Raw genomic sequence first — 12546 nt, 5'->3', positions numbered from 1 at the left:
ATGCTCACTTGACTGTACAACATGCTTTGTTCAACCAAGAAAATTGCCAATTGTGAGACTTTTTTTTTCTTTTTTTGGAAAGAATGGCTAGAGTGTTGGAAGCAAAAGCAGTGGCAAAATTATAGTATGGTGCGAAGTGCTTTTTGGGAAATAGCTTCTTTTGGTAATCAATTTAACAACCAAGTAGCATTAAGGGGTGGTTTAGTTATTAACATATAAGCGTAATTTTTATTTTCATCAGCACATTTCTTTCAAGCGTCAGAAGGGGGGTAGAGAGGATCTGTTTTTGGCTTTCTGCAGACGCAGAAGCGCTTTAAGTATAAATTTGCCAAATGGTAACTCAATTCAAGAAGTGTTTCTATGTGAAAAGAGCATTTTGAACTAATCTCAAAACTTAGAATGGCAGGTGCTAATGGTATATACAAGGAATGGAAACTCGGATCTACTCGTGATTTTGTTGCCATGTCTTTCCAAGAATAAGTTTTATGAGAGGATGTTTTCTTGCAATCAAACAATCTAAATCAGATAAAGTGGTTTCTGTTATCGGCTGAATGGAAGAAACATAAATAAATAAATAAAAACAAGAGGAGTGCCATTTGATAGATGGGCTATCTGGACTGGCACCATAGTTCTCTCTTTGTCTGTGTCATAAGTAGTTAGCAATTCGGTGTACGGCAAAAGATCGTTGTGGGATTAATTCAAATGCCATTTGGAATATATGTTTAGTAGTTCATTTAAAAATTAGAAGAACAGTAAAAATGCAATACGAGAATAGTTCGGGTATAATTTGAGCTCCCCTATCTTTTAAAGATTTATTATTTTCAAAATCACCATTAATGCTCTTCATCTTTAAAGCTCATTCTTGGTAATTAAGAACATATGATATTTTTATGCATGTGTATCAAACAATAAAGTCTTATTATAAATCAATAACACTTGGATACCTTCACATATTCCATTTTAATATTTAGAGTAAAATAACATATATATAGAAAAAAAAATTATAAAATTAAAGACATTTTTTTTCTTATGATTAATCATACTATTAACACAATTCTTCATAATGCAAAGCACATACTATTTGAAGTAATTGAGTTACCAAGACTCATGTTCAAAAAATCTGAGAAGAGATAAGATACGTAAAAAAAAGTGAAAAACTAATTGTTGATGGATAATCGTGAGATTCGAAAACAAACAATGATTAGTGTGATAACAATAAACAAATAGTGATCGTCTAATGATGAAACCTTTAAGTGTAAATAGAGAATAATGAAAATATTATTATGAGATATTGAGATAGAATTTTTTTAGTATAAAAATATGGGTTAATTTGAGTTTTTAACGTTTTTTGTAAAATGTATTTTTGATTTGTTTAATTAATTCGGAAAAAGAATAAATCGTTAATGATTCAAAAATATTCAAACAGTCAAGAATTTTTAATAAGAATTGAATTGGATGGAAGTTTTAATCGTTTTGTGTATCATTTGAAAAATTCAACTATAATTCACGATTATTCAAAGAATTACTAACGATTATACAATATTGTACTTCGTAGTCCTTGAATTTTTTTTAATTTTTAATTTTGTTTGAATTTTTATGCCCTTTAGTGTCTTCCAATCGATGACATACCCTAGACCTCAGTTTCCTTGGTGACTAATAAAAATAACTTAAATGCCTCATCTTCAAGTTTTTACATTAAAAAATCCTAATTTTTTCTCCCCCAAATCCAGTAATCTTGAACCTATAAGGTTTTTTATTTATTTATACCCAACGTCGAAATTCCATCTGCAACCTTCAAATCGCAAGAACAAGATAGAAGAAATTGAAAACATTAGATATCTTTTTAAAAATTTAAAAGTCAAAGGTTTCTCACAAGAGTTCGAAGATATAAGTCAAGCTTACAATCAAAATATGATGGAGAAACATTTTCCTTACAAAGTAAAGATTTTAAGTTGGTTCTAATGCTCCTTCAAATCCCCAAGAGAACACTCCAAACTCCAACCAATCTCACAATCTCAAAGACACCAACTTCTCCAAACAATCTCACAAACTTCTCACAAAACCCTCTAATTCCTTCAAGTTTTGAGCAAAATTACCGAAATATATGTAATCTTATACTCTCCTTCACCCACGCCAGGTCCCTCCCTAAGGGCCAACAACTCCATGCGCACGTTATCAAATCCGGCGTACAAACTATCCCTCTCCTTTCTAACCACCTCATCAACTTCTATTCAAAATGCCAACGTCCCCATGATTCCCGCCAAATTTTCGATGAGTCCCCACACAAGTCCGCCACCTCTTGGAGCTCCATTATCTCCACTTTTGCCCAAAACGAGATCCCTTTACTCTCACTTGGATATTTTTCTCGAATGCTCGATTGTGGGATTCGACCCGATGATCATATTTTCCCCAGCGCAACAAAATCGTGCGCAATCCTATCTAGATTGGATATTGGGCAATCAATACATGGTCTTTCGATGAAAATGGGATTTGATTATGATGTGTTTGTTGGGAGTTCATTAGTCGATATGTATGCAAAGTGTGGAGTCATTCAGGATGGTCGTCGGTTGTTTGATGAAATGCCGGATAAAAATGTGGTTTCTTGGAGTGGAATGATATATGGGTATGCTCAATTGGGTGAAGATGAAGAAGCTTTGCGACTTTTTAAGCAAGCTTTAATGAATGATTTGGAGGTTAATGATTTTACATTCTCGAGTGTTGTTCGGGTTTGTGGAAATTCAACTCTTCTCGAATTGGGTAAGCAGATACATGGGTTGTGCTTGAAAACAAGTTTTGATTCATCGAGTTTTGTGGGTAGTTCGTTGGTTGCTTTGTACTCAAAATGTGGAGTTATCGAAGGGGCTTATCGGGTATTTGATGAGATGCCCATTAGAAATCTTGGAGCATGGAATTCGATGTTGATTGCGTGTGCACAACATGGGCACATGGACAAAGCTCTTGACTTATTCGATCAAATGGAAGACATCAGGATTCGACCAAATTTTATTACTTTCTTGTGTGTGCTTTTGGGTTGTAGTCATGCAGGGATGGTTGAAAAGGGTCAATTCTACTTTCACTTGATGAGAGAACGTGGGATCGAGCCCGGGCCTCAACACTATGCTTGCTTGGTGGACTTGCTCGGTCGTGCAGGAAAATTGCACGAGGCACTCTCGATTATCAAGGAAATGCCTATAGAACCAACAGAGTCTGTCTGGGGAGCCTTATTAACTGGGTGCCGAATTCATGGGAACACGGAGATGGCGGCCTTCGCGGCGGATAAAGTCTTTGAATTAGGGAATGTGAGCTCGGGCTTACATGTGTTGTTGTCAAATGCTTATGCGGCTGCGGGAAAATGGGTGGAGGCAGCGAAGGCCAGAAAAATGTTGAAGGAGCGAGGGGTGAAGAAGGAAACTGGATTGAGTTGGGTAGAAGAAGGCAATAGAGTCCATAGCTTTGCTGCTGGAGATAGATCTCACCCGAAATCGATAGAGATTTATCGGAAATTGGAGGATTTGGGGGAGGAAATGGAGCGTGTGGGCTACATTGCTGACACGAGTTTTGTTTTACGAGAAGTGGATGGTGAGGAGAAGAAGCAAGCAATTGGTTATCATAGCGAGAGGCTAGCAATTGCTTTCGGGCTCATTAGCTTTCCACCCAAAAGGCCAATTCGAGTAATGAAGAATTTGCGTGTTTGTGGTGATTGTCACACCGCAATCAAATTCATTTCCAAATGTACTTCAAGGACCATAATTGTGAGGGATAACAATCGGTTCCATCGGTTTGAGGGTGGCACATGCTCATGCGGTGATTATTGGTGAATGAATTGTAAAAACAATTGATTCCCTTTCATCCATTTTTATTAATTAAATGAAAAAGAAAATCTACTCACAAACTCTTTGTACCATTTGAGTCTCACGTGCTAATTTCCCTATTTGTTGTGTTGATTGAATTAGTAAGGACAGATTCCAAAACTGTTACTGTTCCAACAACTGGTATCAAAGCTTGGTTATGAGCTTTGACGAGATCAAATTCGTGGGAAAATCATACGGTTCAGAATGGCTGTGAAAGGTGGTTTGAACACAAGGTTCGAGGTGGAGAAGGTTAATGGAAGATCGAGCCCAAAGGGGAAGTTTGAACACATGACAGAAGATGATTGGGAGGAATGGATTTGAAAAATGCAATTCTAAGTAATTTTTCTTGCAGAGGATGTATTGGACAACACGGTACATGAGGATTATGCAACAAAGCTTGAAATTTTGTACATAAGAGGTTTGCTCACAAATCGATTCTTTCTCAAGCGATAGTTGTACACACTATGGATGAAGGCCTGGTGGTAACATGAATACTTGTTGGAAGTGTGGAAAGAACAAAAACTCGAAAAAGAAATATAAGTAAAATGAGTGAACTTGACAAATAGCTCGATTTGCCCCCTCATACATATTATGGGTTGGGAGAGATTGACACTAATTTGACATGATCGCTGAGCCAACATGGAGATATTCATATTTCAGATCCATTATGAACCTCTCGATGATTGTACAAGCATTCTACTTATTATATGTTCACTTTCAAGATCAACTTATCTAATCAAGGAGCAAAGTTTAGGGAAGCATTCTACCATGGATTTAAGAAACTCAAGATGATTGGGAGGACACTTGTATTTCCAGTTGTTTTGAATTTGTCTTCTTCTTTGTAACCTTCACCATTCATATTTCTTAGGTAAGAAAAGGTCTCTGTTTTCAGCTATATCCATTCTCTTCTTCCATGTTATAAAATGACTTGCCTATCCAGCCAGAAAAAGAAAACTAAAATTGTGGGTATAAATTTAAATTTTGCCTGGTGTCTATAATTGTGTTAGGGAAAATCCGAAAGAAAATGATTTTTCATAGAAAATGCAATCTTCAAATGATGATTTATCCCACCACCACACTTGCTCGCTCAAAGCAATTTTCCGCCATCTCTTGATGTTAATATCTAAGGATTACCCCCTACCCTAAAACTAAGAACCAACTCTTTTGTTTTGTTTTTTTTTTTTTCAAAAAAAGGTTCAATCACACACCAAAATTCATTTTCCCATGACCATTTTTCAACAAATTCATTTTTCCTTAAAAAGTGTTTTCCCTTCAATCATCTTTTCTTTTTTGGCCAAGTCCGTTTTCACTCCAATCATAATGGCACTGAGCAACCAATTAGTTCAAGATGCTCTTATCTTTACCAAATATTTGTTCCCATAATACTCCATTAGTTTTTTTTTTATAAATATAAATATAAATATAAATTTTATAAATGAAGAAAAGGAGTAAAGGAGGCTGAATTAGCCCCCATGTGTTGGGTTTGTTTAAATAAATACATCCTCATTTTGAAATAATGGAATGCGGCTTTGTCATGCATTGTCGAGACCTTATAGTCTTTTTTGTCAAACAAGTCTTTTTAGTGGGAACTTTTTGGTTTTGTTATAATACAGTGCGATGATGAACAAAAATAAACAAACTGCATCGATTGTAATAGTTGCGCTATTGCTTATAGGGTGGTTGAAAATGTCTTATAGGAAAAGAAAGTATGTGAAAGGGAGACAAATAGACATAATCACCTCTCTCAAGAAAATACATCATATTTTCGATATCAACTTTTCCAAAATGTTATTAGCACTGAACCCAATCAAAAGAATCATCAAGTCAACGACCACATACTTTGTTGTATACCATGAACCAGACCAAATGTTACCACAAACTAGTTTGCTTCGTTCAACCTGTGATGGGCCAAGGAGATTAGATTGAAGGCGTAAAATTTAAATTTAAATCAAACTGTGTCCATGTAAGAGGGGCATTTTAATTTTGAACACAGCTGTGTAGGGGGGATCCTTTAGATATACTAATATTACTCTTCAAAAAAAAAGGTAACATAGCTGTCTATAGAAGATGTAGTAAAGGCAAAGAGGCAGTGCAGTCGGTACCCAACCAGTCTTTGATTACTTGGGAATCGAATAACAATACTTCAGATATAATAATATTATGTAATGAGACAATGATCCCAACCAAACCCAATCTACAAGTAGTATTCCCCCTCCCCCAATAGTTATGAAGTGTCTTTCATTTCTTGAGGTGGGGGAAGCACACAGTAATATCCGATTTCGGGTGCTTTGCTTCTGCATGCTCCCTGCATTTAACCTCCGACGTGGTGCATATGAAAGTCTGCATGCACACCTTGCACTGCAATCACACCAAAAACAAGCATTTGTCAGAGACCAAACTCAACACAATTTTTTTTAAAAGCTTGATACCAACAAGAAACTGATTTGTTCACTTGCAACCAATTACGAGGAGAAGGAATCCAAGACGGGGCAAACTATATAATTCCCATTTTCAAGATACCTTTTCTTATAAATTAATTTATATAAATTCAAAAGTTGATGGGCTTCAAACTACTTATTAAATTTACAATAAATGAATAAACCTAACTCGGAATCATCTTAGTCAATACCTCCAGCCATAGGGCTTCAACTCATAGCTCAGTCAGTTGACATAGTGCAATGCAACTATGAGGGGTACCAGCTTAGCCACCGATGAAAATAGATCACAAGCCAACTTCTCAGTTTAGAAGTCAAGACTACCAGTATATCCAAACAAATTTTACAAGAGTTGAAAAAAATAACTCGTTAAAATGATTTCTCTTCAACGTGGACAAGGCACTAAAAAAATATTGAGAAAAACTTGAGTGGCTTCTGCTTCATGAATTACAATATGATAAACATGTGACCTGACATCCTATGATTAGTCTTCAACTTCTGAGTTAATCTAATAACCCACTTTGTCAAATGCTTACAAGGGAAGGGTAAAAACAGAAAACCATAGCAAGCTAAGGGAGGGATACATAAAAATCTAATGAACTACAACTGTAATGAAATGACAGCAGTTCACAAAAAATGAAAAGATGACAGAACAATGGATCAAAAAATAAGTAAAAGAGAGAACCAACTCTCAACATTGTGAGAATCTTGTTTTAATCCCAGCCTCCTTTTTCTTATGCAAGCTGCGCATCCCACTTTGCTTGCTACTCTTCAAATCAACAAAAACATGTCTCAGATGATTTAAAATTTAAATTAACTGGAATGTTTTAGTCATATCTTTGTTATTTAAACTAGGGTATCATCACATGCTAACGGAGTAGATGCTCTCTCACATTTCAAAATCCCCTTTCCCCTTGTTAATTTGTTCTCTAATTTCTCTCATGCATCTTTCCTTCTCTTCCTTGAGTTTCTCACTTCTTACTCAACTCCTCTCCTTCATCATCATTAATAAAAATCTATTTTCCACCATTCCAAGATAAGGTTACATACACATAATACACACATAAAGAATTTGTACTTCAGAAAACTGTTTCTTCTAAGATTGACTTTCATTTCATTTAGAGATTGTAAAAAAAGTTCAAATCTGATTTGAGTTACCTAAATCCTCTTTTACGATAAGCACTTTAATTTGGAATTGTAGGTTTCAATCTAGATTTGAAGCAGATCAACCCGTATCCGACTCAACTCCAACAAATTGTGCTCGCCATGCTTAATGATACTTAATATATGAGAAAAAAAAAGTATTTTTTATAAATCTGAAACCTCAGGATTTAAAAAAGAACAAAAAACACTTATTTTCAATTGTATAGCCCAAGCAATCTTTCCAGTCAATATCACAATGCAAGTAGATCCAGGTCAATATCACAATGAAAGCAGATCCAGGTTGAAACTAGGTGACATATGGACTTGTCTTCACAAATATATGCAACCAACCCCTTAAAAACAAATCAATTGGTAAATTTTAATGCTATTCTCACAACAACAACAAAAAATACCCAAAATAGATTTGGTCAAATCAAAATCAGAACGAAACCAATTTTCCCTTTCTATAAAATTAACTTCAGTATTATAATAAAACAACTCACTTCTACACCAAAAACAACCCAACAAACTACATAACAAAACTTAAACATCCAGAGTAGAAAAACATTATCATTTTGCATCAAATTCCCATTTGAGTTTCTATATATCAAAGACTCAACTTTCCACACCATTATCACCTAGGTCCTTTTGGTGCATTGGTTAGGTTTTTATCAACAACAACAGCAAGGTCTTAACCTAAAGATTTGGGTTGATTAATCAAAGTAAAAAAAAAAAAAATTACAGGCAAGAAATATAAGAAAAATCTGTCTCTTAACAGGGATCGGGTCCTCTAGATCACTTTGACAGGAATAAACCAAACCTAAAGCGAAAATCCATCCTTAATTTACATATATCCATAGTTATAAACTCGAAAAAAATAAACCCTAAACCTAAAAAAACCCAATATATTTCCAAATTAGTAACCCCAACTTACAATTCAATATCAAACTAGCAATAAAAACACATGAAAACAAGGAGATTAAAGCGAAGAAGCAACCTGGATCGTCATCGCTTTCTTGTTCGTCTCCAACTGGCTTCCTACGTAGATCGAAGGAGAAAAATTAGGGATCTAAGAGAATAAAGAGATAAATCTCAAAAAACAAATAGAAAAAACCCTAAAAACACGCGTAAAAGAGAGAGAGAATTGGGCTGTTACCCTTGTTAGCTTTCTGCTTCTCCAGGTTCTTCTCTCTAGCCATCTTGGCCTTCTGACCATTACCTCCTCCCATGGTTCTTAGATCGGACGGTTATGGAGGAAGCTTTGAACGAAAACGAAGAAACGCAGACAAGAGTTGAAGAAGACAAGTAGGGGAAGAAAACGCGGATAGACACAATTATATAGTGGGAGGTGGTGGTTCTGGGGTTTGTGATTCTGCTAGGAAACTTCTCTATTTGCTTTGATTTGTGGGTGATTTACATAGTACCCCCTCAGAGTTTAGGTAACTATTTTACATACCCCTTGACCTTGGATCTCTTTGAAAGATTAACTCTTAAGTCTCTAAGAGCAACTCCAACAATGCTCTTCCCAATAAAGAGCATTTTTTGTCAAAATCTGATAAATGTTGTTTTAACTGGCCCAAATTTTGTTGGGTGTTCCATTAGACTAAACCAACCTCTCATTTTTTTGAAAATTAACTCAAATCTTAATAAAAGTAGTAACTTCACATTTTGGAATTCAAAAAAAATATATTATTTTTCAATGTGATTTATAATTTTAAATTTTGGGAGTTTAATAACCGTCCATTTCAACATCTTGGATCAAACTCAAAAATGATTTTTTTTTTTAATTTTTATGCATGAGTTTTTTCATAAAATCTAGAAGGATATTATGGTTAACTGTCAATGTAATAATTTATATGGGCCCAACAAATCTTAGTAAGGAAAGTATTTTTTTTTTTTTTTTTAATATTTGTATCTCATATTTTTTATAATAACAAACCAAACACTCTCGCTACATGTAGCGAGACTTTGTCTCGATTTTTGCATTAGCTACTTTAACTCTAACATCTAGAGAGTCTGTTGGAGTTGCTTTGATAAACAAAAGCTCTCATGTAGTCATGTTCAACCTCTTGTCGAAATAAATATTGTTCGTTTTTGTTTTTGTTTTGATAAAATTACTAGAAGAGGGTTAAATATTTTTTTAAAAAGAGAGTAGTTATCGCCACATCAATTATGTGCAATTCTTTGGTGATTTATATAACCATCAATGAGGCATTAGTAAAAGTTGGTGTAGCCGTAGTAGTTCTCTTTTTAAATTATCAAAAAATAATTAAGTCGTTGGACAATTCAACAAGTACTGGATTGTCCAATGTTTTAATGTGTTAAAATGCATTGTTTTACCAAAAATTCCCTCCCAATGATTAAAATAGTGGATTGTCTAGCGTTTTAATAGCTTGCTTTAACACCCAACTATTTAGCCTCTACTTAAACTAATAGACAGTCTAACGAGTTACTAAAACATTGGATTGTCCGACGACTTAATTCGTTTTTGGTAATTAAAAAAAAAATAGATTTTTTTTAAATATTAAAATATTTAACCCTCTTTTAATAATTTTTTCATTTTCTTTTTCTCTAAAAATTTGTTCATTTTCTAATCACCACTTTCTCTGCACATTTGATTGCTCAGTTTTTATTTATTTTTTTATGTTCTTTCATCTTTTAAATCAATGGAAAATTAAAAAAAAAAAAAAATTATCAATAAGGACATGCATGTGTGCCCATGGAAAATGTGAAGGAAAATGAAATAAGATTTTTTTTGAGTATGATTGTAAAATTTTCTTGGAATCTATTTTTCTAAAAATGATTTTAAATGATGAGAGGGAAACACTTTCCCACTTCACCCCTTAAGACACTGATTTCCTTATCTCTTGATATTATTTTCTCATTATTATTTTCTACAACCTCAAAATTCAAAACTAATTCTCCTTTTCCTTAGTAGTGATCAAATGGGGTGATTCATTTTCCAATGACTCTTTTCCCAAGGAAATCATTTTCCTCATACTCTCAAATGGTTTTTCCATAGAATTTTATTTTTTATTTTTATTTTAATACTAGATTTGCTGGGTATGGGTGGGAATCAAAGTTTTAATGGTCTAAGAGGTTAATGATGGGACTATTTTAATCATTTTACATTAGTCTCTTATAGAAGACTACGGTCTAGAAATCTTATCAGTTTGGAAAGGCAGGAGGAGGGGGTATTTTATTGATCCACTACTGTGAGGAAGTACTGACTACCGAGTTTAGTTGCAATTATGTTGAATTGGTACCCAATTTCGGAACTTCTTTGCTCACCACATGGCATTCTTACTTGCTTAGTGACCCAATCCTTCTGTTGTACGTGCCACCCCTCAATCGACAAATCTTTTTTTAATACTCACTATCGAAATATGAAAAATCACTTTTAAAATGTTGAAAATCCGTTCTTCATGAACATTCCCATTATATTTATTATAGATGTAAAAATTTGCACTACCTCGAAATCCCTATTGGATGATTGATTTTCTCCACCTGTGCTTCTAGGTGTGCCTGCAATAACATTTCTTTGACGCTCAAGTTAAAATCTTAGTACAAGAAAAATAGTGTAAGGTTTGAAAGAAATAATTGCATATTTTTTCTGTACCCCTCCCCCTTGTATTTATAGAGGTCTCAATCCCAGGATGCTCCTTTATTTTCTTCTTAAGTTCTCCCCCTTTGCCATTTTAATGGCTCATCTTTATTATGAATGTACGTATCCATTATTCCATAAATGTTTACCCCTTAAGTTTAGGGATCTCCCTTGATCATTGCAAGCATGATGGGATCTTGATCTTTCGGGATTTGATTGATCGAATCCTCCCTCCGTGTCTCGACCTATCACTTGGAATTTTAGAGTCGTCCTCCTCATGCATCTGATTTCCCATCCTCCAACCTTATCAAGAAGTGAGATTTGATAGGTTGAATTCCTCTCAACTCTTGGGGGTCAGAGCTCTGTATTTCTCTTTTTATGATTCCTATATGCCACATGTCACTCTTTGATGTCATACGAAAAATACTCTCCACATTTATTATATTAAATATTTATTATTTTTAAAATAATTATCGATCATGAAATATTAGTGAATATTACAATTATAAGAGAAGGGTTTTTTATGCATAGAAATATTTTTGTTGGAACGTTGATATATAAACAATGGAATGCTTATAATGTCTCCATTACCTGATAAAATGATCTTGTCAGTATCAATATAAATGATTTTTTCCTCCTATTTGGCTATAATGGAAATCTCCAAATCTAGAACCAGAGCGGGTCATCGATATATTGATGAAAGACCAAAAGAAGGCCCAAGTGATCAAGATTCTCAAAGCAACTCACAATGTCTGCTTGAATGAGTTGTTCAACCTCTCCCCAGCTCTTAACAATTTTTGATTTATTTCATCTATTCATGACTGAAACAGGGGGGGATACATGTTACACCACGATTTTGAATCAACCATTGATGAAACTGAAGTATCTGGATTTGGACATGACATAACTGCACTACTAAAACCGTAAATTGACTAAATATAAAGATTAAAAAAAAAAATCTAAATATTAGTGTAATTATTCTAAAGCCTTAGAAATAGAAGAAACTTCAATCATTAAAATATTTATTAATTATTGAATTATTAATTAATAATAATATTGATCTGCATTATGTTGTTATAACTAATCATAATGTGGACTAATATACGAATATTGGTTATACTAGTCAAGTTATGCAAATAATACAAAAAAAAATACGATTAATGTAATCCATGCTATGGTCACTAAGCATCGCCCGGACCAACCAATCAAAAAGATTAGTCTGATTAGTAATTTGCAGCCAAGTTTCATTATAGGCTCTTTTTTTTTTTTTTTTAAATAAAAATTAATCACCAATCAAACTGATTTTGTAGGTAGGGTAACTGGAGTAGAAGTTCAACTTTTTTAAAGAAATTAGCCAACAGATTTTTGTCATAAAGGAAAGTTGATCAGATGGAAGTAGTAGAATGGAACGCAGCGTGCTTGATGCGACATGATGTGTAGTGAAATATAACCTTTGGTGCTTGCCTAATAAACAAGGATAGTTGATGATAAGGAAGCAAACATAAACATCGTG

At 34.1% G+C, this 12546-nt stretch overlaps 2 protein-coding genes across 2 annotated transcripts; one reads left to right on the top strand and one right to left on the bottom strand.

The window, feature by feature from the left end:
- Nucleotides 1–1364: 1364 nt before the first annotated feature.
- On the top strand, nucleotides 1365–4810 carry MEF1 (mitochondrial RNAediting factor 1). The gene has a single exon (XM_086427259.1). It carries the CDS (start codon nucleotides 1962–1964, stop codon nucleotides 3816–3818), a length of 1857 nt encoding a protein of 618 aa, XP_086283385.1. The 5' UTR covers nucleotides 1365–1961; the 3' UTR covers nucleotides 3819–4810.
- A 1116-nt stretch (nucleotides 4811–5926) lies between these two features.
- LOC147409291 (uncharacterized protein At2g23090-like) lies at nucleotides 5927–8797 on the bottom strand. Its single transcript, XM_086427276.1, has 3 exons — nucleotides 8586–8797; nucleotides 8427–8467; nucleotides 5927–6209 (listed from the first exon to the last, which is right to left on the bottom strand). Exons 1-3 carry the CDS (start codon nucleotides 8656–8658, stop codon nucleotides 6090–6092), a joined length of 234 nt encoding a protein of 77 aa, XP_086283402.1. The 5' UTR covers nucleotides 8659–8797; the 3' UTR covers nucleotides 5927–6089.
- Between the last annotated feature and the right edge of the window lie 3749 nt (nucleotides 8798–12546).

This window comes from Akebia trifoliata, chromosome 2, assembly GCF_017979445.1.
Source record: "Akebia trifoliata isolate Shusen 1 chromosome 2, ASM1797944v1, whole genome shotgun sequence".
NCBI lineage: Eukaryota > Viridiplantae > Streptophyta > Magnoliopsida > Ranunculales > Lardizabalaceae > Akebia > Akebia trifoliata.
Note: the sequence above shows the minus strand (reverse complement) of the source record. Positions and strands in the feature narration are given on the sequence as shown.

Coding starts and splice junctions, on each gene's coding strand:
- MEF1 (XM_086427259.1), top strand. CDS start 1,962: ATGCTCCTTCAAATCCCCAAGAGAACACTCCAAACTCCAACCAATCTC.
- LOC147409291 (XM_086427276.1), bottom strand. CDS start 8,658: ATGGGAGGAGGTAATGGTCAGAAGGCCAAGATGGCTAGAGAGAAGAAC. Junction 8,468..8,585: donor GAAGCAGAAAGCTAACAAGG/GTAACAGCCCAA, acceptor CGATCTACGTAG/GAAGCCAGTTGGAGACGAAC. Junction 6,210..8,426: donor AGAAAGCGATGACGATCCAG/GTTGCTTCTTCG, acceptor GTGTGATTGCAG/TGCAAGGTGTGCATGCAGAC.